The 26,872-nt window shown below is 44.0% G+C and overlaps 1 protein-coding gene across 2 annotated transcripts in view; it reads right to left on the bottom strand.

Annotated features, from left to right (window-relative positions):
- Nucleotides 1–26,872, bottom strand: part of PTPRR (protein tyrosine phosphatase receptor type R) — a 177,852-nt gene that overhangs the window by 40,571 nt on the left and 110,409 nt on the right. For both annotated transcript variants that reach the window (XM_063447011.1, XM_063447012.1), the window contains 2 exons: nt 9,679–9,865; nt 3,106–3,190 (listed from right to left, as the gene is read on the bottom strand). In XM_063447011.1, coding sequence (XP_063303081.1) covers nt 3,106–3,190; nt 9,679–9,865 — 272 coding nt within the window. The remainder of the gene's footprint in view (nt 1–3,105; nt 3,191–9,678; nt 9,866–26,872) is intronic.

Genomic DNA, 26,872 nt, shown 5'->3' with positions numbered 1-26,872 from the left:
CACATGACATGTGTGACATGTCATGATTCCCTTTTATTCCAGAAGTTTGGTCCTTAAGGGGTTAAAGGGATACCATAGGCATCAAAACAACTTTAACTTAAGGAAGCTTGTTTAGTGTATAGATCATGTCCCTCCTTTTTCACTATTCAATTCTTTGCCATTTAGAAGTTAAATCACTTTTGTTTCTGTTTATGCAGCCGTACCAGACTTCCCCTGGCTGTGACTGACACAGCCTGCATGAAAAATCAGATAAAAAAAAATCAATCAGATATTAACATGCTTTTGAAGTTTTTTTCTACTGCTCTGCTAATTGAACTTTAATCACACACAGGAGGCTCCTGCAAGGTCTAGAAGACAGTGCAGACGATAAAAAATTAAACAGACTGTGCAATAAAGGAAGTTTAGAAATTACATCTCTCTTTACAGGAAGTGTTTAGGAAGGCTGAGCAAGTCGCATGCAGGAAAGTGTGACTAGGGCTTTAGAAACAAAATGATTTGGCAGATAATTGAGTTGCGAGACTGCAGGGGTACGATCTTTACGCCGAAACTGCTTCATTAAGCTAAAGTTGTTTTAGTGCCTGTAGTATCCCTTAAATTACCATTCTACCCTAGATTTACACCCCTTGCTATTCATGCTATATCATTGGTTTTTCTTAACTTTATGTTAAAGTGGCTAAATATAACTTGCTGTTTAGTGAATAAGCCACAGAGCTTAAACAGCATGGTTTTATGTAATATGAAAGTACAAACGCATATTTTTTCTGAGCAACACGAACACAGGAAATCTCTTAGAACTGTAAATCATAATGTGTTTCCCCAACGTTCAAGGCAATTTAGGATTAAGGTAAACACTAATTTCCTTCTGCAAAGAGAGTGCTTAGGAATTCGGTATTTAATGAGTTTTAACAAAGAAAATATGTTAAAGGAAGATCATCAAGTCAAAAGCCATATGACACGAAAAATATTTTTCCTGTATCTATATGTTTGTATTTTATTTTATGTATTAATCAATATGTTTTGTCTGTTTTTTTTTTTGTTTTTTTTAAATGACAGTAAATGAAAATGCAGAAAGGTTGGAAATACTACTCTCACTGTAGAAATTTACCATATTTAAGTGAATGTCTGAATACCTCCCAACTGTCCTGATTTTGTCAGGACAGTCACAATTTAAAACCATCCTTCGTGTGCTACTTCTGGGACACCAGAGACAGGTCCTAGAAAGTAGATATACAGTATGGCATTAAAGGAACCCTACATCCCCATAATCCCTAAAGCCAACTGTAGTGGTTGGGGTAAGAAGTGCCCTGGTGCATTCCCAAAATACACAGTCAAACTGAAAAGCATGGTTTGACAATTTACTTGGGTCCAGCAGGGTGCCTGATACTGCTGCCTTCCCTGCTTCGGGGAGCTTCTGCAAGGAGCTTTCAGTTAACTTGTGTGAGGTAAGCCTGACCATAAAGGGCCACACTCTGTGGTTGGAGTTCCACCTGAGTACTCTCAGCCAGTAAGTGCAGCCCTTTATGTCCTCTTCAAACTCTTCAATCGCTTGGTCTCTGTGACTCTGTCCTCTCGTGGTTTTCCTCTTATCTCTCCCAACGCTCATTCCGTGTCTCTTTTTCTAATGATACCTCCTCCCTTCGTCCTGTCTCAGTTGGAGTTCCCCAAGGCTCTGTCCTTGGTCTCCTTCTATTTTCACTTTATACTGCCTCTCTTGGCAAACTTATTACCTCATTTGGATTCCTCTACCACCTGTATGCTGATGACACCCAGTTAGATCTCTCCTCCCCGGACCTCTCCGCCGCCGTCCTGCAATGTGTCACTGCTTGCCTTTCTTCCATCTCTGACTGGATGTCGTCCCGCTTTCTGAAACTCAATCTCTCTAAAACTGAGCTCCTTGTCTTTCCTCCTCCTAATACTGATCCTCCTCTTTCGATCTCCCTTCAAGTTTGTGCTACCCACATCAGTCCATCCTTGCAAGCGCGCTGTCTTGGCGCCATACTTGATTCTGGCCTCACCTTTGAGTCTCACATCCAGCATGTTGCCAAATCCTGTAGATTCCATCTTAAAAACATAGCCCGCATCCGCCCCTTTCTTGCACCAGATACTACCAAGGAGCTTGTCCATGCTCTAGTAATTTCCCGCATGGATTACTGTAACCCTCTCCTGATTGGTCTTCCCAAAATCCGTACTGCACCCCTACAGTCCGTAATGAACGCTGCTGCTAGATTGATTTTCCTCTCTAGTCGTTTCTCTCACACCTCACCCCTCTGCCAGTCCTTACATTGGCTTCCTGCATGCTATAGGAGTCAATTCAAGGTACTAATTCACACCTATAAAGCACTGAACAACTCTAGCCCCTCTTATATCTCCTCACAGATCCATAGGTATGTCCCTTCTTGGTCTCTCCGCTCTGCCCGTGACCACCTCCTGTCCATTGTCCGCACCCGTACGGCCAACTCACGCTTGCAGGACTTCTCGCAGGCGGCTCCCTTCCTATGGAATAGCCTGCCTACCTCCATCAGACTCTCCCCTAGTCTTGCATCTTTTAAGAAGTGCCTTAAAACCCATCTCTTTAGGAAAGCTTATGGCCTCCAAGACTAATCCCTACCTCACATACCTGTCTCTTGCCCTCTCCTAAAGGGCAGTCCACCTTATTTGACTGCAAATTCCTGTCCTAATGTGTTTTACACCCCACCTCCTATAGAATGTAAGCTCGATTGAGCAGGGTCCTCTTCAACCTATAGTTCCTGTAAGTTATTTGTAATTGTCCTATTTATAGTTAAATCCCCCTCTCATAATATTGTAAAGCGCTACGGAATCTGTTGGCGCTATATAAATGGCAATAATAATAATAATAATAATTTATATGCATTTGTTTTAGCCAGTTGCAAAGTCTCCCCACTAACAATACTTACAACAACAATTTTTCATAGTGCGCAACATATGCCGTAGCGCAGTTTAATAGGTAAACAAGAAAACCGTTTAAGTCTAACAAAACACTTATTACATAAAGGAACAGTAGATGAAGAGGTTACAATCTAAAGGAATAAGTAAAGATTTGAATAACTCATGAATCATTTTTGTTTCGTTTAATGCTAAACTTACTAGGCAATATAGTTTTGTATCTGTTCTTAGTTCCATGACTTGGAATGTCAAGTTCTTTGGGATCCACAAAGTTCATTGGGATTTCCTGTAAGTGAAACAAGGGGGAAAACATGTATAAACAAAAACATTCTATAAGCAACACAATTGTATAAACCATGTGTCAACAGACACACAATTCAATACTGTTAACCTAACAACCAACTCTGATGCTGATACATTACACGGTTTGCCCAAGATTCTTGTAAATTACAATCCAGAGCAATCTGCTAACTAAACGGAAACCAATAGTCCTGAAAATTAGAATAGTTATTTGAGGATTATAGGTTACCTTCTGTCCACCCTCTGTGTCAACCCCCCTTTGTCATTAACAAATTATAGTTAAGTAATGATTACTCCAGTTCTTCCTTCAGTGGTGACACCATCCAAGGTAACATCACTCACGATCTCCTCCAATCCATTGCTTCTCATGAAGAACTAGGCATGCACGGCCAAGCACCGTGCTCATCAAATCAAATGCTGCTATCAGAAGTGCCTCTAGTTGCTATCAGGAAGACAGCTACTAGAGAAGTACTTAACCCTGTAATGCAAATTAACTCCTACACAATTATCCTTACACTATATTAGTACTAAACATTTATCAATGCAGTATCCTAACACTCATAATTAACATCTACATTATTAACATTTACATGAACACTAACCATAACCTAAAATATACATTTATAGAAATATACGGTACCAAATAATGGAAAAGCATGTATTAGGGAAAAACAACGCCATCTAATGGGTTGTTGAAACAATCTTAAACAAGTCAACCTTTGTTCTTGTGGTTCAATACAATTTCCCGGTAATACATGGTTCCCCATGTATCATGGATGTGTGCACTATTTAGCTAATTATAAAAAAGTGCAACTGCCCTCTTTATGAGGAGCAAAAATATGTATTTTATAGTCTACTAGATATGGGAGGAAAAGCAAACAGTGAACCATATCCTCACAGTTGATGTGGATTAAAGGGATACTATAAACATCAAAACAACTTAATGAAGCAGTTTGGTGTATAGATTATACCCCTGCAGTCTTGCTGCTCAATTCTCTGCCATTTAGGAGTTAAATCACTTTGTCTATGTAGCCCTAGTCACACCTTCCTGCATGTGACTCACACAGCCTTCCTAAACACTTCCTGTAATGAGAGATCTAATGTTTAAACTTCCATTATTACACAGTCTGTTTAATTTAGAATGTCTTAACTCCTGCTTTGTTAGCCTGCTAGAGTCTACAGGAGCCTCCTGTGTGTAATTAAAGTCCAATTAACAGAGAAAGAGATAATGACAACTAAAATAAATGAACTGTGCTTTTAGATCTGCTTGAAAATAAAACTATTTTTGTTAACTGTGTCAGTCACAGCCAGGGGAAGTGTGGCTAGGGCTGCATAAACTGAAACAACAGTGATTTAACTCCTAAATGGCAGAGAATTGAGCAGTGAGACTGCAGGGGCATGGGGGCTGCCACACTTTTTACATGAGAAGTTTTTGGTGATTGACCATTAGTGATGTCGCGAACACAAAATTTTCGGCACGCGAACGGCGAACGTGAACTTCCGCAAACGCTTGCGAACCGGCGAACCGGGCGAACCGCCGTTGACAATGGGCAGGCGAATTTTAAAACCCACAGGGACTCTTTCTGGCCACAAAAGTGATGGAAAAGTTGTTTAAAGGAGACTAACACCTGGACTGTGGCATGCCGGAGGGGGATCCATGGCAAAACTCCCATGGGAAATTACACAGTTGATGAGTCTGGTTTTAATCCATAAAGGGCATAAATGACCTAACATTCCTAAATCACAATGGATATGGATTGACACCTGACATATGACATATTACCTTGACATATAGATTGACACCTGTCCTCAGAGACCCTGATACACACTGACACAGAGCAGAATAGGGACTATTCCCCCTACATAGGGTCACTTGGCAGATATGGATTGACACCTATCCTAAGGATCCCTGATACACACTGACACAGAGCAGAATAGGGACTGTTCCCCCTACATAGGGTCACTTGGCAGATATGGATTGACACCTATCCTAAGGATCCCTGATACACACTGACACAGAGCAGAATAGGGACTGTTCACCCTACATAGGGTCACTTGGCAGGTATGAATTGACACCTGTCCTCAGAGACCATGATACACACTGACACAGAGCAGAATAGGGACTATTCCCCCTACATAGGATCACTTGGCAGATATGGATTGACACCTATCCTAAGGATCCCTGATACACACTGACACAGAGCAGAATAGGGACTGTTCCCCCTACATAGGATCATTTGACAGATGTGGATTGACACCTATCCTAAGGATCCCTGATACACACTGACACAGAGCAGAATAGGAACTGTTCCCCCTACATAGGGTCACTTGGCAGATATGGATTGACACCTGTCCTCAGGGACCCTGATACACACTGGGGGGGGACCTACTGTCCTCCCCCCACCCCTGCGTGGTGGGTGGGGGCCGTAAAAATAATGAGGGGGGACCTACTGTCCTCCCCCCCGGCCCCCACCCCAGCGCGGTGGGTGGGGGCCATAAATCACAATGGGGGAGGACCTACTGTCCTCGCCCCGCCCCCACCCCTGCGCGGTGGGTGGGGGCCGTAAAAATAATGAGGGGGGGCCTGCTGTCCTCCCCCCCGGCCCCCACCCCTGCACGGTGGGTGGGGGCCATAAATCACAATGGGGGGAGGACCTACTGTCCTCCCCCCGCCCCCACCCCTGCGCGGTGGGTGGGGGCCATAAATCACAATGGGGGGAGGACCTACTGTCATCCCCCCGCCCCCACCCCTGCGTGGTGGGTGGGGCCATAAAAATAATGAGGGGGGGACTTACTGTCCTCCTCCCGGCTCCCACACCTGCGCGGTGGGTGGGAGCCATCAAAATAATGAGGGGGGACCTACTGTCCTCCCCCACTGGCCCCCACCCCTGAGCGGTGGGTGGGGGCCCTATAAAAAACAATAAGGGGGGACCTACTGTCCCCCCCTGCACCCACCCCTGAGTGGTGGGTGGGGGCCCTAAATAAAAATCCCCCCCAATCAAAGGTGACTAGGGGTCCCCAAGCCCCTAGTCACCCACCCCCCCACCCCAAAAAAAGTTACCCCCTACCTACCTCCCTCACCCTAAAAAATAGTGAAGGGGGAATAAAATAACTAACCTGTAAAGAAAAATTCAGCTTACCATTTGATGTCTTCTGTTTTCTAAAATCTTATTTTTTCAGCCACAAAAAAGGCCAAATAAAAAGCCATTAGAACCGACGCAATTAAAAAAAAAAAAGAAAAAAAAATCCATCTTCACCCATGGAGGGCTCCGCGCAGACTGAGCTCTGCTGGGCGGGGGAAGGCTTATAAAGCCTTGCCATGCCCTGCAATTAGGCTAAGAACACTCTGATTGGCTGGTTTAAGCCAATCAGAGTGCTCTTTGTCATTTTACACAGCGTGGGAAAATTCCAAAGAACTTTCCCACGCTGTGTAAAATGACACAGAGCACTCTGATTGGTTAGATTCCAAGCCCACCAATCACAGTGCTCTGTGTCATTTTACACAGCGTGGGAAAATGCCAAAGAACTTTCCCACGCTGTGTAAAATAACACAGAACACTATGATTGGTTAGATCCCAAGCCCACCAATCAGAGGTCTCTTTGTCATTTTACACAGCATGGGAAAATTCCAAAGAACTTTCCCACGCTGTGTAAAATGACACAAAGCACTGTGATTGGTGGGCTTGGAATCTAACCAATCAGAGTGCTCTGTGTCATTTTACACAGCGTGGGAATGTTCTTTGGAATTTTCCCACGCTGTGTAAAATTACAACGAGCACTCTGATTGGCTTAAACCAGCCAATCAGAGTGTTCTTAGCCTAATTGCAGGGCGTGGCAAGGTTTTATAAGCCTTTTTTTTTTTTTAAATTGCGTCGGTTCTTATGGCTTTTTATTTGGCCTTTTTTGGTGCTGAAAAAAGAAGATTTTAGAAAAAAGAAGACGTCAAACGGTAAGTTGAATTTTTCTTTACAGGTTAGTTATTTTATTCCCCCTTCACTATTTTTTAGGGTGAGGGGGGTAGGTAGGGGTTAACTTTTTTTTGGGTGGGGGTTGGGTGACTAGGGGCTTGGGGACCGCTAGTCACCTTTGATTGAGGGGGGGGGGGGGATTTTTATTTAGTCGCCCCACCCACCACTAAGGGGTGTGGGCTGGGGGGGTACAGTAGGTCCCCCTTATTGTTTTTTTAGGGCCCCCACCCACCGCTCATGGGTGGGGGCCAGGGGGGAGGACAGAATGTCCCCCCCTCATTATTTTTATTGCCCCCACACTCCGCGCAGGGGTGGAGACCGGGGGAGGACAGTAGGTCCCCGCCCTCATTATTTTTATTACCCCCACCCACCACGCATCGGTGGGGGTGGGGGGAGGACAGTAGGTCCTCCCCCATTGTGATTTATGGCCCCCACCCACCGTGCAGGGGTGGGGGCCGGGGGGAGGACAGTAGGTCCCCCCTCATTATTTTTATGGCCCCCACCCACCGCGCAGGGGTGGGGGCTGGGGGGGACAGTAGGTCCCCCCCTTATTGTTTTTTTAGGGCCCCCACCCACCGCTCAGGGGTGGGGGCCAGGGGGAGGACAGAAGGTGCCTCCCCTCATTATTTTTATGGCCCCCTCCCACCGTGCAGGGGTGGGGGCCAGGGGGAGGACAGTAGGTCACCCCTCATTATTTTTATGGCCCCCACCCACCACGCAGGGGTGGGGGTGGGGGGAGGACAGTAGGTCCTCCCCCCATTGTGATTTATGGCCCCCACCCACCGTGCAGGGGTGGGGGCGGGGGGAGGACAGTAGGTCCTCCCCCCATTGTTATTTATGGCCCCCACCCACTGCGCAGGGGTGGGGGCCGGTGGGGAGGACAGTAGGTCCCCCCTCATTATTTTTACGGCCCCCACCCACCGCGCAGGGGTGGGGGCGGGGGGAGGACAGTAGGTCCCCCCCCAGTATGTATCAGGGTCCCTGAGGTCAGGTGTCAATCCATATCTGCCAAGTGACCCTATGTAGGGGGAACAGTCCCTATTCTGCTCTGTGTCAGTGTGTATCAGGGATCCTTAGGATAGGTGTCAATCCATATCTGCCAAGTGACCCTATGTAGGGGGAACAGTCCCTATTCTGCTTTGTGTCAGTGTGTATCAGGGATCCTTAGGATAGGTATCAATCCATATCTGCCAAGTGACCCTATGTAGGGGGAACAGTCCCTATTCTGCTCTGTGTCAGTGTGTATCAGGGATCCTTAGGATAGGTGTCAATCCATATCTGCCAAGTGACCCTATGTAGGGGGAACAGTCCCTATTCTGCTCTGTGTCAGTGTCTGGGGGGAGTATCTGCAGTAATACAGAGTGTCTGGAGGGAGTATCTGCAGTAACACAGGGTGTCTGGAGGGAGTATCTGCAGTAACACAGAGTGTCTGGAGGGAGTATCTGCAGTAACACAGAGTGTCTGGAGGGAGTATCTGCAGTAAAACAGAGTGTCTGGAGGGAGTATCTGCAGTAATACAGAGTGTCTGGAGGGAGTATCTGCAGTAACACAGGGTGTCTGGAGGGAGTATCTGCAGTAACACAGAGTGTCTGGAAGAAGTATCTGCAGTAACACAGAGTGTCTGGAGGAAGTATCTGCAGTAACACAGGGTGTCTGGAGGGAGTATCTGCAGTAACACAGAGTGTCTGGAGGGAGTATCTGCAGTAACACAGGGTGTCTGGGGGGAGTATCTGCAGTAACACAGGGTGTCTGGAGGGAGTATCTGCAGTAACACAGAGTGTCTGGAGGGAGTATCTGCAGTAACACAGAGTGTCTGGGGGGAGTATCTTCAGTAATACAGAGTGTCTGGGGGGAGTATCTGCTTGTAACATTTATATGCACTGAAAAAAAAAATAATTGAAAAAACAACATAAAATGGTTGCAGCTTCCGAATGAATCTAAAATGGATGCTGTCCAGTAGGTGGGAGGGTCTTCTAGGGAGGGTGTGCTGCTGATTGGCTGGAATGTGTCTGCTGAGTGCGAGGTACAGGGTCAAAGTTTACTCAATGATAAAGAATAAGGGGCGGACCGAACATCGCATGTGTTCACCCGCGGTGGCGGACGCGAACATGCTATGTTCGCCAGGAACTATTCGCCAGCGAACCGTTTGGGACATCACTATTGACCATGAAAGATATGAGTAGTCAAAAACCAAAAAAAAACTAAATCCTTATGCAATAACAAATTTATTTTTCATGTCTCCTTACCTGATTTCTGCTATTTACAGTAATTATTGAACTACCAAATGGTAAACACATAAAATTATATAACGGTTAGAAATATATATATATATTCTCAAAAAACCATTCCATATGGCTTCCGGTTTTCATGGAGTGCAGACAACTCAAGAACATTTTGTTTGATTGCCTTAATGTCACTAAGTAATCACCAAACCTTCCTAACCCACTGTAAACTAGTCAAAGTAAATGTGAATGATACAGTTTTCACACATTTTTATAGAGCATACCATGAATTCAGTGTGAAGCAAATGGGGGCTTTGGACCTTGTCACGGAGCTGGTGTCTGCTCAGAACACGATTGGCTGACTGTAGGTATTCGATGGATACTTTTTCTCGAGATGTTGGAGCCACATTAAAAGGTTCAACGATTCCTAAGCCGCTCATATCTAAGGTAAGTGACACATTGGAACCCCTCCTATAAGTAAACATAATAAACCCATTAGTCTTACAACTCATTCTGTTACATTGTTAAAACATGGTGTATTTGCATAATGCCATTAGAAGCAAAGTACATTTTAAGTTGAATGAAGAAGCACACACATTTGTTAAATAGCTTCTTTCACGAGTAAGGAGTCTCTTGGTAGTCTAGCTAATTTAATGAAACCTATACTGTACATTAGGGCTGGGAAAATGGTAGATCATCAGATGTAGAAAACTAATGTTTTTATGGCCTTTAGAATGAAATATATCATGGTAATTGCAGTGCTGCAACATCTGGGGGTCTACCTTTTGCCCACTTCTACTTTAGAGGAATGAAGTTAGTAAAGTGTAGAATGTTCAAAACCGGCAAGGGAATTATATAATTATGACAAATTAGCCATGCTGGAAAAATAGCTAAGTTGGGGACATTTCTAGAATCCCCATTTTGTCCTAAATATGCAATTCCCTGTCAATTCTCCACAATTCCCCATTGTGAATAAACCAGAAGGTGTCCATGTAGGTCCATGTAGGTAAACCAACGGGACAATGCTGGACAGGACAAACTGCTTACTTGACTAGATATCATACTTTATTGCATTATAATTAGACCCATGGGGTATTCAATAAAGTGAGAATTCAACATGATTGAAAGGGAATTTTTCAAAATAGCCGAACTGGAAAAATTGTGCTTTGCTTTCATTTTAGATACTCTGGTCTTAAATATTACATTTACTTTGAATGCACTTTGCATTTAAAATGAATAAAGTTAAATAACCCTGTGTGCATTATTTTGTAAGTCACACATTGAAGTAAATACTTTGCTTTAAACGTCTTCCATGTTTACTCCTGCTCCATGGTGGCAGTCATTTTTAATCATCTGTGGTCAGAAGTACTGTTTATCCAATCAATGGCCATGCAGGTAATCAAGAAGAACACTTGCAAAGTCAGATGACATGTGCGACTGATGAGCATCTCAAAATATCCTCTGAGATTGGTTCAGTTGTTTAAATTGTGTATAGTCTTAGCAGATAAGGCTTCCTAACAAGATGGCTGCCACCACAGACCACGGACAAGCCAGGACATGCCCTCAAATGAGGTATTTGCTTATGTGTATAAACTGCAAAATAATACAAACTGGTGATTTTTTATTACATGCCCATTTTCAATAATGGCATAAATGATAGTCTTTTAGTGAAACTGTTCTTTAAATACTGATTTTACCAAGCAGAAGATGACTATACTAGAGCATCACTAGACCATTCACAAAGTCCAGTTTGCTACTTTTGTGGGTGTTTTTTTGTGTTTTTTTTTTGATTTTGTAACAAATACTATCATTTTGTAGATGAGATATATTTTTATTGGGTATTTTTCCAATTTACAGAGCTTCCAAATTCTAAAACTCTACAATGGGTCCAAAAGTTCAAACTAAGTTTAGTCTATGGCATCCCTGATCAATGTACTAAGAATTGTACTATAAATCAAGTTTTTCTCCATCCCTTGAGAACTAATGTTGGATAGCTTGCTAGCTACGTGCTCCTCTAATCTGTACATAGAGCACGTTTTGATTGATATGTAAAATATTTCATTGTGTAAGAATGTTGGCATGATAATGAAAGAAAAACAGTGAGTCTGACCAACTCGGGCATTTAAAAAGAAAATAAATACACATGCTTTAAAGATCTAGTGGTCCAACATTTTAAGTCCATCAAGCGCCATTACACATTTTATGGCAATAATCCATTCAAACACAACCTTTGCCCTAATACAAGTAAATATTTTAAAAGAAAAGGTTGCAAATTGACACGTATTTTCCACATGTTTATATAATACCTTAATTTCTTTAAATAACTTATGTGATGTTTTTTCAGCTCCCTCTAAAAACGAAAAGATAAACTAATGCACTTAAGTTAATTTTAATGTGTTAGAACATTGTAAAGTAGATTTGCTGCTGGTCACTCAATGCCCTTTTAGCCTCGGGAATTTCAGAGAAGGGAGTAGCTTCCTCTAGTGAGCTCAGCCTAAAGTCCTTTAGTTCGGATCTCTGGTGATTTGTGTCAGGCGATGAATGCCAACACATGTGCAGGTGGAAGGAAGACATTAATTAACTGGAAGAAATGTTTGGGGTGATTATGGGTGAGGAAGCTTGGTTTTGCCTAAAAGATTCTCTCTAATGCCACTCATATTCAAACCATAACATTCCCATGAGGTGGGGGTAGGGAGGGCAGTGGTGAAATAAAGGAACACTATGTAATAGTACAAAAACTCTCCGTATAAACATCATGGTGGTAATGCAGAAAGCACAGAATGTGCCCTCATTAACAGAGCAACGGAAAAATGTGTAAATTCGATGCAAAATGTCAATTTAGATCAGGGTGGTCAGGGTACAGTGGTCCTTTAGTTTTAACTTTGCAATGTAAATATTACAGCTTTTTTAGATGCGCATGTGCAACGGGTCCCTAATGCTCCTCTATGAGGAGTATTGGATTGGACCAACTATGGAGGCCATCCTTCCTTCATGACATCTCAGAAATCGGAGAGATAAGCACTGCCAAGGGAGCCATGGCACTGGAAAAAGATTAGTAAATCATTTATTTTAATAATTTTTATGGCACACGCGGATCGTATCTCACTAAGGACAGGTAAGCTAAAGATATAGGAATGCAGGGCCGTATTCCTAATGCTTTAGTGCTCCTTGAAAGTGTGAATTGTCATAATCCAGCCCATAACTGGAGAAATAGAGTGCAAATCTTTTTATGCAGTGTGCCATTCATTGATTGAGAGAGATCAGCTGACGTTCTCAAACAATGAATGATGGATGCATCAGCTTCTGACTTCTTAGAAGGGAACATTGGAGCTCGGCAGGACCCAGGTAAGCGGGAAAAGCAGTCCTTTCTATCACCGGGAACCTAGCCCTAGTACTCCAGACATCAGAGCCACTACAATGGACCAACAGATTGTTTTTTATCTGCAAATTAAAACTCAAACATGAAGAGTAAACGACTGGGGCAACATTTTGACACAGTGCCACATCTGCCTATTATTTTCCTGCTTTACACTATATACACTGAATGACTGCTGCCCTACTCTACAATTTGACTGCAGGACACCTCGTCTTCGACAAGAAATATTTCTGGCCTTCATCCTTCTCCCCTATGGAATGGTTAGCATCATTCCAGTCTACCCCGCAGCTGGTCCATCTTCTGAAATCCCCTTTCAGCCAATCTGAGGTGCCGCTGACTAATTCTGCAAGAGTGTTCCGGTTTAAAGATTTTGAAAAATTTTAAAATAAAATATCACTATTTAGTAGATATAACAAAGGAAAACATGCATGTATTTAATTGTGTTTTTGTTTTTTCATTTGGGTATATCTTGCTTTCGAAAACTGCAGATCTCTTGTCGGCTGCCTTTGGAGGCCCTCCCCTTCTAACCCCGTCCAGACTTTCTGTGGCTGTCCAATCACAGACTTCCCAATGCAGCTCAACGAGAAGTCTTTACATCTGGTGCTTTGAGCAATTGCTGCCTCTTGAATTTAGCTCCACTGAGCTAACCAAACCAGGAAGTAACAAGACCTGTTGTCTAGTTGACAGTTTGGGGGTGTAACAAGATTAATTCATAAAAGTGCCAATTTCTACTGAAATCTGCACTTTTTGTAAGATGAAACAAGAGGACACACTCTTCACGCATTTAAATCTAAAGTGTTCTAGGTGTTTGGAGTGTCTCTTTATGACACTTGATTCCTTGGGGTAAAGGCATCTGACATCTGTCTCATACACTTCCAAGTGTAGTCTGGAAGCTGACATGGATAGTCTGTGGCTTAATGATCCTAGAAGAGTTTTAGAAACCTCAGCATCAAACTGAGGAAACTCTTGACACGTATTTCTAGACTAAGCTTGAAGCAATCTGTATCAGGGTAGGACAGGAATTTCTTTACTTCCTGTGATGTAAGGCTGCTGACATAAGAGCAGTTTTAACGTTCTGTCTTTTAATCACACGTTTTTATGTACTGCGAACTAATTCCGGTTTCTGAACTCTGCAGAATGTTATGCCACAACTCAGGGAACTGACCTTACTAGATTGGTAGCTAACATATCTCATCTTTTCCTGTGGGTTCAAGCTCTGATCAAACAGGAGTTAATAGGAGCCATTTTGTCATGATCACCCATTTTACGTGCTACTTCTATATACATCCATGTTCCGATATAGATACATTTTTATTCATTAAGATACATCATACTATGAATATAGGGCTCTTGCGAAACTTTTTTTTTATGGCTTTACTGAATAGGTAACACTTGTAGGGCTACGCACTGTGAAATTGAAAGTCCAAAGAGTGAATGGTTTGTGATGATTGGGTTGCACATGGCCTGACTCTGTTTTAAGGCCATGAATTGGTTTTAAAGGTACAGTACCCAGGCACCAAAACCTGGGATGTCCCTTTCATACAAGCAGCTTCTCTCCAAGCAAGATTACTGTTATTATCATTATTTTTTACACTAAAAACCACCTAGATATCCGTTCCAGGCATGTTACCTTAGCATATGTATGTTTTGTTTTTTCCTCGATTTGCACTGCTCTTTGTGGGGATGGGGTATGGTCACCCCATAGCCCCCATAGCCTGTTTTTAGAATAATATTTAGTAGTTGCTCCTCCTTCCCATTTGATTTGATTGTTTTACTATCCATTTCAATTGTTTTTAACTATGCTTACTATGTTCTAATTATTATTTAAACGTTGTCTGTGTTTTTGTTTCTAAATGTTTGCATTTAAATACATTAGGTGACCCTTAAATAACTTTTTTTCTTGATTTCCCTATTTTTGAACATTTGTTTGAAATATTTAAAACCCATTAATGCGTACAGGATGCACTGATTAACAATGGGCTTGTAGTTCCATAAATAGTTAACATGTATATCTATGGAAAGAGAAAATGGAGAGCAATAAAATTATAACAATGAAACCGAACATTTTCACACACTTCCTGAGAGTATTTAATTAAACAAAAAAAGCTTTTCTTAGCCAGACATTTATAGTCATGCTCCTGGGGCCATTCTCAGACACACCTATGCACCTGTATTCTAAAGGAAGTGTATTATTACTCTGAAGCCATTTATAAAAAAGGAAAATAAATAAATTTCCATTTAAATATCAATTATCCACATCTGATAATGGCACTGTTAACTTCAGACATTACACTAGTTAGGGAAGACATCCGTTTAGTTTTAATAATTTACAGAAATGACCGTACCCTCTTTTCGATTTTGGTACTTTATTATAATTGTTATTTCTTTGTAGATGTAATACTATTATGGTACAGAGAACATTAGAATTAGAATTGGGGAGAATTCGCGTCAACATATTAACTTATTAGAGAAGATTAATTACACTTATATACCACCATATTTACCCCCATTCAAAAGGATTAGGGTCTCTTCGATATATTATTCAATGGGAAAGTAATTTGGGCAAGGAACTAGATTGTAGGAGGACATGTAGGAGGCTGGAGCTAACTTATCTGTCTCTGTAGTGTCCCAAGAACAAATGTATAAGATTCTCTTTCGGACACACAATCCGTGTCCAGTTACATTGTATGGGTAGGACCAACTGACCACGGTTGGAGAAGTTGTGGCACAGAGGAACTTACTTTTAAATATGTTGGAGGTGCCCCAAAATAGCATTATTCTGGGGGAAATTGGGAACCTCCTACAGGACGTTTTACATTATTGTTATTTAAAAGTGTCAATAAATTCAACTGTGTTGCACAATGGGTGGACTAACAGACAAGTATTTGTAACAAGACAACTTGGATGCAAGGATCTACCAACAAGGAGGTGTTGAGGGTCCTGCTCAAACAAGCTTACATTCTGGATACCCTGTAACCTGGATCCATGATCAATGCTTCTTTTGCGCCCAATTGAGGAATTCTTATCTCACTCGCAAGATTGATGGCTGGTAGATTGTTGGCAGCCAAATGTCTAGGAGATGGAACTCCTTCAAGGCAAAAGGTGGGGGCTAAGGTCAAGGAAAATGATGTTATGAACAGATTTACCGCCTTGGTTTGAGATTGTCTCCCATTTACTATAAAACATGGGATCCGTGGCTGGAATATAGCCCCAATTAATAAGATTTCTCATTGTAAACAATGAGGGCCTTAATGCAAGTCCACAATTGGTGATGATTAATCTTTATCTTTCCTTTTTGTGCTTTTGTCTCTTTTTTTTAATTTTTTTAATTTTTTACTTATGCTCTACTGATTTAGTTAGGTATGTTATATTGTCAAAACTGACAGAGAATGTAGATACTAGACACAATAAGATATTATTTGGCACAGTTTTCTAGTATATCTGCCTGTACTTAAAGAATTAAAAAAAAAAAAAAAAGGCATTGGGGAGAATTGACAAGGGAGCTGCAAATCTTAGGACAAATACCTAAGGCTTTGGGAAATTACCAGAGTTAGAGATTTTTTTCCGGCTCAGCTATTTTGGTCTGCAATTTGTACATTCTTCACAATTCTCACTTAATGAATAATCCAGAAGGTGTCCAAAGAGCTGTGAAATCCAACTGGACAATGCTGGACAGGATAAAGTGCTTCCGTAATTAGAAACATGTGCTTTATCCCATTAGAATAAGAGTAAGAACTATTTTAAATCAGAATACACTGCCATTCTAAATGACAGGTTGGGAAGAGCATTAACACTTTACCAATAATTATGCAAATTAAAAGAGATACAAAACACTATATTGGTGATAATATTAAAAAGCTAAACAATCACCTAGGAAACATAGGTGTGAGGGCTAAGCTGGTACAAGTTTGGACTTGCACTAAGGATGCTGATAGGGCTAACCCGTTTCCGGTGTTGAGTCCCAGACTTTAAATAGCTCCTGACAGGTTCTGCTCCTAGCTAAGAAACCTGACATCCAGGCATTTGAGTCAAAGTCCAAATTGAGTATCAGCTCATAATAAAATTGTGCATACTCAAAAATGCTAGACTTGACAGGAAATTGGGCTATCATAAATCATTATATCATGGACAAAAAGTTGATTATGAATATTTAGCATTCTAAAGTTTAGTTAAACCACAGTAAACAATCAGATGACTGTGATTACACATATAGTTGCAACAAAATTTAAAAATAAATTTTTCTTGGAGATATATGTAAAAACAGCATGCAAAAAGTTATCTTGTATGCAGCCTCTGCAAGTCCTCCTCTTCTAACTCCGCCCAGACTTTCTGTGGCTGTCCAATCACAGACTTCCTGATACAACTCAATGAGAAGTATTTGCAAGAAGCAGGTGCTCTGGACAACTGCTGCCTCTTGAGTTTATCTTGACTGAGCAAAACATACTAGGAAGTAACAGGATAGAATTTTCCTTATACTATCGAAACCCAAGATAGTGTAACTGGGCTACTAAATTTCAAAATGTGAATATTCAAAAAACCCATGTAAAAACAACCAGGGAAATCTAGAAGTAGGTTTACCCTCTGATATAGAGATGTATTGTTTATTCAAAATGCTTTAATACAATTTTCATACGTATGCAAAACATTGTAAAAAAGTAAGGAAGACACTGAGGGGAAAACCCCTCAGAAGCAAACCATATGTCCACCATATTCAGCAAGATAAAATATGGTGGACATCAAATATGGTGGCCCGTAAATCAGAGTGCAATGCAAAGCCATCCGACCACTAACTGGGTGGCGTGCGCTGCAGGTGGAGGGATGTGAAATGATAAGGTAGGTAGAAGGAGAAGAAGGAAGGTATAGGTGGCTAAATAAAAGTCAAGAGAAAAGGAACATGTTTCTTAACAGGGTCAAGAGGAAAGCATTACGAAGAGAATGGAGGGGAATAAAACATCAACGAGAACTAGATGATCTTATAGTGGCCTCAGAGGCCGTGTACAATATCCAAACTCTGGCTAAATTGGTCACGGTACGATATCACAGAAGTAAGTAGTAATTCATATTTGATGGTAGGAGAACAGTTATGTGAAATATAGAAAAAATATTGAGAAGCTGAGGCCAAGTGCTCCTTGGAGCCTTCTGCATACATACGGGATGACTGTAATAGTTATAATTTTATCGCTGGGATCAAGGTAAAGGGTGTTACATAATTTTTATTAACTAGCTTGTTAGATAAGCACCAAGTGGAGTCACACTGGTTACAATCACATCAGACACGTATAACTAATTAAACTTTATAGGATGGACAAGTGAAATACATACTAGTGCTATTATAGTCTGCCATCTACAGAGTAAAACATGGACGTGCAGACACTCTCTCTGTTCCAACAATTTCACTGGAAAAAAGAATGTGCATTGTCTTGACAAATATTCTAAAAATACTTACTTGGGGAAAAAATGAATTGTGTTCAAAAATAGTCATCATTGTTAGTGTGGTTTCTCAGCTCACAGACATAACAATACTGTAAACAAACACATATGATTGGAATTCTCCAGTTGTCTTGCACATGGATATGGTACAGTGGGTGACATGCATTCATTGTATCTATTGTACTTAGGAAAGAAAAAAAAAATTTCCTTCACCACTTCATTAAGGTTATGGATAGGGGGTCTTTTGGGTTAGGCTTGAGGGCATTTACGACTAGAGGGTGTTGAGGGTTAGAGTTAGAAGATGTTTAGGGTCAGGGGTTTCTTATATTTAAAGGGCCTATAGAGCTTGGGTTAAGTTTACTGTTATTATAAGAATCTACATGACATTCAGAGCATTCCAGTATTGGTGTGGAGAGGGTTAACATGCATTAAACAATATAAATATAAGCATAGCAATGAAAGAGGTTCCTAGTATTTTGCACGTCAGTTTAGAATACCTCTGAAATGTTTTTGACCATTTTTATACTAAATGAGGATCCCTGGCACCCACAGTTCTGCACCCACTGGAGGTATGGCTAAGGCAGAGGTTGCACACTTCCTTCTAGTCATACCAATTTATACCAGTAATAGGCACTGTGAGAAGCTGAATGCAGTCAGGTGACACTCTCTGCCAATCCCAGCCACCTATTGCTGCTCAGGATAATGCTCTCTCAGAATATTTATGCTACAGCAGAATTTTCACTGCCTGCACATCCTCTGAGTTAATGATGTATAAAAGCAGAATCACCAAATTTATATTCCTTGTTAATCAGTTAAAGAGATACTCCAAGCACTGTGATCACTTCAGTGAGAACTCGGTATGTACAACATTTCAGTGAGAAATGCTGCACATACTGAGATATTTTATGTTGCTGCGGGAAGTATAACGCCACCTCCGGCAGCTTTGGCTAACCAGCCAGGCACGGGATTTCTGGGCTGGCTAATGCCAATTCTGTGCATTTTCCAGGTGCATCCATTGGCTGCAATTGCTCAGCTGATGTTCTCAGCCAATATAAAATAGCATGATTGCCATCTGTCTTATGAGTGGTTATGCTGCTCGGAGTAACTTCTCAAAGTGCATAAAGTGCAAACAAGCATTAATAACAACATGCAGCTAAATACACATACACTATGCCAATACACATACACTATGCTAAAAATGTCTGAATAAACCATGCAAAGATATAAGTGCTGATTTGTAAACCAGGATAATAATACACACAGCATCTATTATCATCACCTTTGTAATACCGGATAGGTCAAATAGGCATGTCAAGATGTATCCAATTTTGTTGTTATTAGCGTCGCAATCTTGAAGCATAAATCTCAAAACTGACAACGTGGAATTAGTTAAAGCTCAGTTTTAAGTCAATAATGCTTTTAAATTTAGAGCAATTAGTGGTAGAAAAAGGTAGTGGCAGGTTTGGATTGTGATCACATTTAAATCACTCTATGCTGCCGACCAAAGGTCAGATAATGTTATTGATTAGATAATGATAATGGATTGTACTCAAGCAGTAAATGATGGGAGTTTGCCATTCATCATAAGTTACTGGCAGAACCAGCACAACCACTTAGAACTACAATAGCCATGTAAGGTGCTGGTAGGGGAGATCCAAATATATACATGAGTGGACTAGATTTCAGTTAAGTAAGGAGGATCCTCGTTTGTGCCTTCCAGTCTGTGTCCGAAAACATTATCATTTAGCTGCTGATTGTGCCAACCCATAACTGTTGAGGTTTTGCAGCCTTCTGTGCCTATAAGATATCCTATGCCGATATCACATGTTGATAATTATCAAATGACAGATTTTGACCTTTGTTTGCTCCATCACTTTCTAGGTCATAAGGAGTTTAATGATGATGTTACATCTTCCTCCTTGTAACGCTCAAACCTAATAAGCGAGTGGTATACAAGCGAGGAGAAACGCTGAGGTCCTATCTGCAGAAGAGGCCAACCCCCGGAGTGGATAAGGAGGGGGAGCATGACTGCTGCCCGGAGAGGTTGCCATGGTGACAAAAAATTGATACAATGTTTAGGATGAACTTGGACCGGGGTCACTGGGAAATACTTACCAGACCACTGGAGAGCACGCTGAGGGAACCTAGCAGTGCTGTTTCTGTTCATCTTAAAAGAAAAAAACTGCTGTTAGTGTTTTAAAAACTGCTGTTCCAGAATTTTGCCACTGCAGTTAATAACTTAACATCATGGCTCATGTCCCTGACATGCCCAGAGAGGCTCTACTCACGATTTTGCAGGCCTTTCAGAGGACACACGGCGCAGAGTCCTATGCTGCACTGCTTCACAGCGTCCAAAACACCCAGGAGTCTCAAGAGGGGTCGGGGCCCACCAGAGGACGTCGTACCCGCCGTTCCAGGCCGCCATCCAGATTGTCTCCCAGTCCGGTGAGGAGAGCCAGGGCTGTGCCACCAACTACTACCAGTCCGGGGCCGAGCGAGGCTGGCCCCCTGCGGAGGAATCCGGTTTCCGGAAGAAGAAGGAGCGGGGAGAGGTGTTCCACGCGTCGGATGGCCCGGTCGGGGCCTGGCCATCAAGATGGCGGATCCCAAGATGGCGCTGTGGGAGAGGTGAGGTCGCGCAGTCATCACCCTTCTCTTCCGGCTGCAGCGGATGTGACGTCAGGGCGTGCGGCTGCACGCCGGAAGAGGCGGGGCGCCGCACGCCGGAACGCTGGTGGCGCGTACGTGACGTCTGCGGGTCAAAGAGCGCAGACGTCACAGGCCACTGCCGAACCCGGAAGTCCGGGTGAAGATGGATCCGGGGATTCCGGAACGGAGCACCGCTGGCCCCCCGAAAGTGGAGATGGCCAGCGGGTGCAGGCAGGCCGGCGGAGGAACTCGCCAGGGCATCTTGGGACCACCAGGGAGAGGAGAGGGACGCAGGATTCCCCTCTTCTTCATCACCCCAGGAGACCTGAAGGTGCTTCTGCAGCCACAGAGGAGGGAGGGACGCAGGATTCCCCTCCACACACCCACCCCAGAAGATCTGGAGCTACCATGGGGGTGAGCCGCCATGGGGGTGTGGAGCTGATGGAGAGACCCCTGCTCCAGAACCGTGAGTTGGAGTGCGCACGCGCTTGGTTAGGGGCAGAGGGGGTCTCTGGGCTGGAACAAGGGAATACTGGGGAAGTCATAAAATTGCTGCGCTTAGTATTAGATCGCTTAGGGCAGGTTGGCTTAACTGCGCAGGACGCTTCGCTTCCCACGGGGACCCCTCCGTTGGGTTCTCTGGAGGGTACTGCAGGGGGGGCCGGTGTGTGACATAGCCCCCCTGGGGATGCATGTGTCGCTGGAGGTGAAGGAGAAAATATTGAAGGGTGAGTATGTGGACCTCATATCGTTAGTCCCTTTTGATAGGGAATCTGCTGATAGACCGCGACGCGGTGAGGCGACGGAGATTGGAAAAGGTAAGGAGCTCCCCCGTACCTTCGGTAATTGGTTGCAAGGATTTGCAACTTACGCTAGTATTTTGTCGACAAGGTTTCTAGAGCGGGCCCCGTCTTTGTTTTCTTATTTGGATTTAATTTGGGGGGCTTATAAAGTTTATGGGGGTCAATGCTGGTTTAAATACGACCAGCAATTTAGACAAAAAATGGCGGTTCGACCGCACATGCATTTTGGCATGCAAGATGGTAACCTTTGGTTACTTCTCATGACCCCAAGCCGTCCAGCCTCATCGTCCTTTCCTTCGGCCGCCGGCGCTCCTGGTGGAGTGTCGGCCGGGATCAAGAAGGGCATCTGCTGGCTCTTTAATGAGAGTCAGTGCAGGTGGTACAACAGTTGTCGATTTAAACATGAGTGTTCCCACTGTGGTGGGGCTCACCCGGCAGTTCGGTGTTTTAGAAGAGGAAAACCCCTCCCCAGGACGTCATCTAAGGATGACGCTCCTCAGGGGGAGGACTCCGGTTCGGGCGGAAAAACTGCTTCCGTGGCTCGCACGGTACCCCAGGCATAGGGATGCGCTGGTGCTTTGGGAAGGTTTCACCGACGGTTTTAGGATCCCATTTACTCCGTCTGGGGAGGCGTCGTTTGCGCACAATTTGTCCTCGATTCGGGGTAGGGAAGGGATTCTGGCGGCTAAGCTGAAAAGAAGTGGACTTGGGACGGATGGCGGGTCCGTTTTCCTTTCCTCCGTTTGATAATTTGCGGCCTCGTTCCTAAGAAGGAACCGGGGGTGTTTCGGCTGATTCATCACCTGTCTTTTCCAGCGGGGGCTTCGGTTAATGACGGGATTGCGAAGGAGGATAGCCGGGTCCGATACGCTTCTTTTGATCGGGCTCTGGATCTCGTTCGGGAAGCAGGGCCTAGGGCCCTGATGGCTAAGTCTGATATTCAATCGGCCTTTCGGTTGCTCCCAGTTCACCCTTCCTGTTTTCATTTGTTGGGATGTCAGTTTCAGGGGGAATTTTTCTACGATATGTGCCTCCCCATGGGTTGCTCGATTTCTTGTTATTATTTTGAAGTTTTTAGCTCATTGCTGGAATGGATCGTATCGGAGGTGTCAGGTTTTTCTTCCCTCTTGCATTATCTTGACGATTTTCTGTTCGTCGGTCCGGTTCACTCTTCGCAATGTGAATATTTGTTGGGACAGTTTAAGGCAGTTATGCGAGATTTAGGGGTTCCAGTGGCAGAGGACAAGACAGAGGGCCCGAAGGCGGTTATTTCCTTCCTGGGTATAGAGATTGACTCCATCGGTTTGGTCTTTCGTTTGCCCAGTGATAAATTGGGAACTCTTACGACCATGGTTGATCGGGTGAAGGGTGCGCGGAAGGTGCAGCTTCGTCAGATGCAATCCCTGTTGGGCCACTTGAACTTTGCATGTCGGATCATGCCTATGGGTCGGGTGTTTTGTAGACGGCTGTCTCTGGCTACTGTCGGCATTAGCCTTCCCCATCATTTTATTCGGGTCACCAAGCGGCTCAAGGACGATTTGAATGTCTGGAGTGAGTTCCTCGCAGGGTACAATGGTCGGACAATTTGGCGTCGAGAAGCGATATCTAACGTGGCCCTGGAGTTGTTTACGGATGCCTCCGGCTCCCTGGGCTTCGGGGCATTTTTTCGGGGACGTTGGTGCGCGGAGCCTTGGCCTGCTGCATGGCGCGAGGCGGACCTGATACGTAACTTGACTTTTCTCGAGCTTTTCCCTATTGTGGTAGCAGTGGAATTGTGGGGGGAGGAGCTTGCGAACAGGCAGGTGGTTTTCCGCACGGACAACATGAGCGTGGTCCATGTGGTGAATCGTTTATCATCTGGCTCGGTTCCAGTATTGGCTTTGTTACGCCGGTTGGTTCTGCGTTGTTTGGAATTTAACATTTGGTTCCGAGCAATCCATGTTCCCGGAGTGTCTAATGTCATTGCCGACTCTCTTTCTCGCTTTCAGTGGGATCGTTTTCGGGAGGTCGCTCCAGGAGCCGAGGAAGCTGGTCTGGTATGTCCCACGTGCTTATGGACCCTCGATTTCGGAACCTAGCAGACCTGTTCAGGAGATCGCTGGCTCCCGCTTCGTGGTCTGCCTATCGGGCAGTGTGGGATCGGTGGCTGGTCTTTGCGAGAGAGTTCGGTTTGTACTCCTCTGAGGGTAGGTTGCTGTCTACTTTGGCTTTCATGTCTTCCTTACGGGAGCGCGCAGCTTCGGTGTCATCGGTGGAACGCAGTTTAGGGGCTCTTTCTTTCCTGATGCGTTGTATGGGGTGGGAGGACCTTTCAAAAGAGTTCGTGGTCCAGAGGGTTCTTCGGGGATGGAGGAAAGATAGGGTTCCTGATTGTAGACGGCCGGTGTCCGTCCACTTATTGGATGATCTATGTGGGGTTCTCTCTGCGGTGTGCTTCTCCCCCTTCGAGGCGCTGCTTTTCAGGGTGGCCTTTTCTCTGTGTTTTTACGCTGCGCTGCGAATAGGTGAGTTGGTGGCCGCGTCGGCTAGGGCTCTGGCATCTCTTCAAAGGGGGGACGTTCGCATAGGGCAGAGTGGAGTGGAGGTTTTCATTCGGAAGTCCAAAACAGATCAGTTAGGTCGGGGGAGGTCGGTTAGCATTGGTGCTACTGGGGGTAGGTGGTGTCCTGTGGCGCTGGTAGGTCAATACGCGCGCTTACGGCCGGAGGCTGCAGAATCCTTTTTGCTTCACGCAGATGGGTCAGTCTTAACCCGGTCTCAGTTCTCCAGTGTTTTTAAGACTAGTTTGCGGGCTTTGGGCATAGAGGATAAGGGATATTCTCCCCACTCCTTCCGGATTGGTGCAGCAACTCAGGCGCGACAGGTAGGGTTGTCCGATGCTGCAATTCAGCGCATGGGTCGATGGGATTCTCGCAGGTTTCAACTGTATATACGTCCTCATCTGTTATAGTCTGTTGGTAGTTATGATGTGTTGTTTTCTTCACAGGTTCCCCCCGGTATGTTTGGATCATCGGTCACTCCTTTATTTATTGGGCGGCTAGGCGCGCTGAGCACAGACCGTACGGCCGGAATCTAGGGCTCCCGCATGAACAGGTTAGGGTTCGATGGCGGGGGATACGTGGTTTGGAGTGGCACCAAGTGTATCCGGAGTGCGTCGCGCTCCGGCGCTTCGTGACCGGGTCAGTGGTTTTGGTACTTCATGCCGGGGGAATGACTTGGGACGGTGCCGAGCTGTGGATTTAATTTACGCGTGCAAGCACGACTTGGCCCGCTGTATGGCGCTTTTCAGCGAGGTCACACTGGTGTGGTCCGAAGTTATTCCTCGACCGGCTTGGGGGGCGCTGCCACACGCCAGGGCGGTGGAGCGTGGCAGGCGTCGTTTCAACATGACGATTTCACGTTTTGTGCGTAGGCTGGGTGGCTTTGTGGCTCGTCATGTGGAGCTGGAAGGGAACAACGCAAATATAATGAGGGCTGATGGGGTCCACCTAAACGAAATTGGGCTGGATATATTTAATTTGGGATTACAGTCAGCCATTGAACAGGCGCTGGCTTCGGGGGGACGCAGGCCTCTCCAGGGATAGGGGAGAGGCTGCGGTGGCGGTTTGTCCTTCGCCAGCAAGTGGAACTGAGAGCAGTGCCCGGACGGGCTTGGGGAGTCGCAGCCTGGTCTGGTTGAGGACGGACTTCAGGCTGAAGAGGCTCTGGAAGATTTGTTGTGTTAGCTGTCTGCTGGGAAAACCCAGCAGCTGACAGTTGGTTTAAATTATGCTGGCTTAATAATAAAAGCTGTGGCCGTTGCCCTTACCCACAATTTGGTTGTCTGTGTTTTATTGGGGGGAAGGGTAACGGAAGATAAAAGGGAGAGGGTCAGCAGTCAAGGCCAACCCCCGGAGTGGATAAGGAGGGGGAGCATGACTGCTGCCCGGAGAGGTTGCCATGGTGACAAAAAATTGATACAATGTTTAGGATGAACTTGGACCGGGGTCACTGGGAAATACTTACCAGACCACTGGAGAGCACGCTGAGGGAACCTAGCAGTGCTGTTTCCCGCCCACCCTCCCTGGGTTGGTGTGAACACGGGATATGTTATGGTTATATGTGTTGTGTTTGGTGTGTTTTCTTTTCTGTTTCTTTTGTCACAGCTGCGGTTTGTCCTTCGCCAGCAAGTGGAACTGAGAGCAGTGCCCGGACGGGCTTGGGGAGTCGCAGCCTGGTCTGGTTGAGGACGGACTTCAGGCTGAAGAGGCTCTGGAAGATTTGTTGTGTTAGCTGTCTGCTGGGAAAACCCAGCAGCTGACAGTTGGTTTAAATTATGCTGGCTTAATAATAAAAGCTGTGGCCGTTGCCCTTACCCACAATTTGGTTGTCTGTGTTTTATTGGGGGGAAGGGTAACGGAAGATAAAAGGGAGAGGGTCAGCAGTCAAGGCAAAATGTGTCATCTAGTGCTGTACCACCATGGATAAGACCCCCTCCCCACCACGCCACAAAGAAACATGCAGCTTTCTCTTTATATAACCTACAATCAATAGTGAAAACACTTTAATTATTGTTCTTGCTGAGAATAAAAGCATATTTTTTAAAATTCACATCTGATCATTATATAAAACAATACATAAATAAATACTTTGATATTATAAATTATAATTATTTGTAGTAACTTTCTGTAAGATCATGGAAAAGTAATGACACTACTATTTTAGTACACTATCCCTTTATTATAGCAGAACTAATCTCTCATATAGCACACTTCAAATAAAAGACATAAATGTACATTGTATTAACAAATACCGATGTCAGATATATTGCAGACAGACCCAACAAGCAGGTAATGAGTTATCATTAGCATCGACGAATGCAATTCATATCGAACAATGCTCGCTGATTTCCAGAATGCTGATTCAAATCCATTCAAAAGTTAAAAAGTTAAAAGATTCAGAACAAACAAGAGCATTTAAATCATAGCTCCCAAGTAGCATTGGAGAGCAACTCTCAAAAATCTGAGCCAGGTTCTTGCTGGCTTTGAGAATGATGATAGTTTCAGCCAAACCAAATACATTATTACAGAAAGTATGTATTCCTAGAAAAATCTATAACATTTCATTTTAACAAATTATATAAGATTACATTTCTTTCCTATCTTCTATTTCATTCTATTTCATGTTTTTTTTAATTTTTAATTTTTTTTAAAACTCTTGTACTAAAATGCTGAGCCCAGC

This window comes from Pelobates fuscus, chromosome 3, assembly GCF_036172605.1.
Source record: "Pelobates fuscus isolate aPelFus1 chromosome 3, aPelFus1.pri, whole genome shotgun sequence".
Classification (NCBI taxonomy): Eukaryota; Metazoa; Chordata; class Amphibia; order Anura; family Pelobatidae; genus Pelobates; species Pelobates fuscus.
The sequence above is the reverse complement of the archived record's forward strand: the minus strand, read 5'-3'. Positions and strand labels throughout refer to the sequence as shown.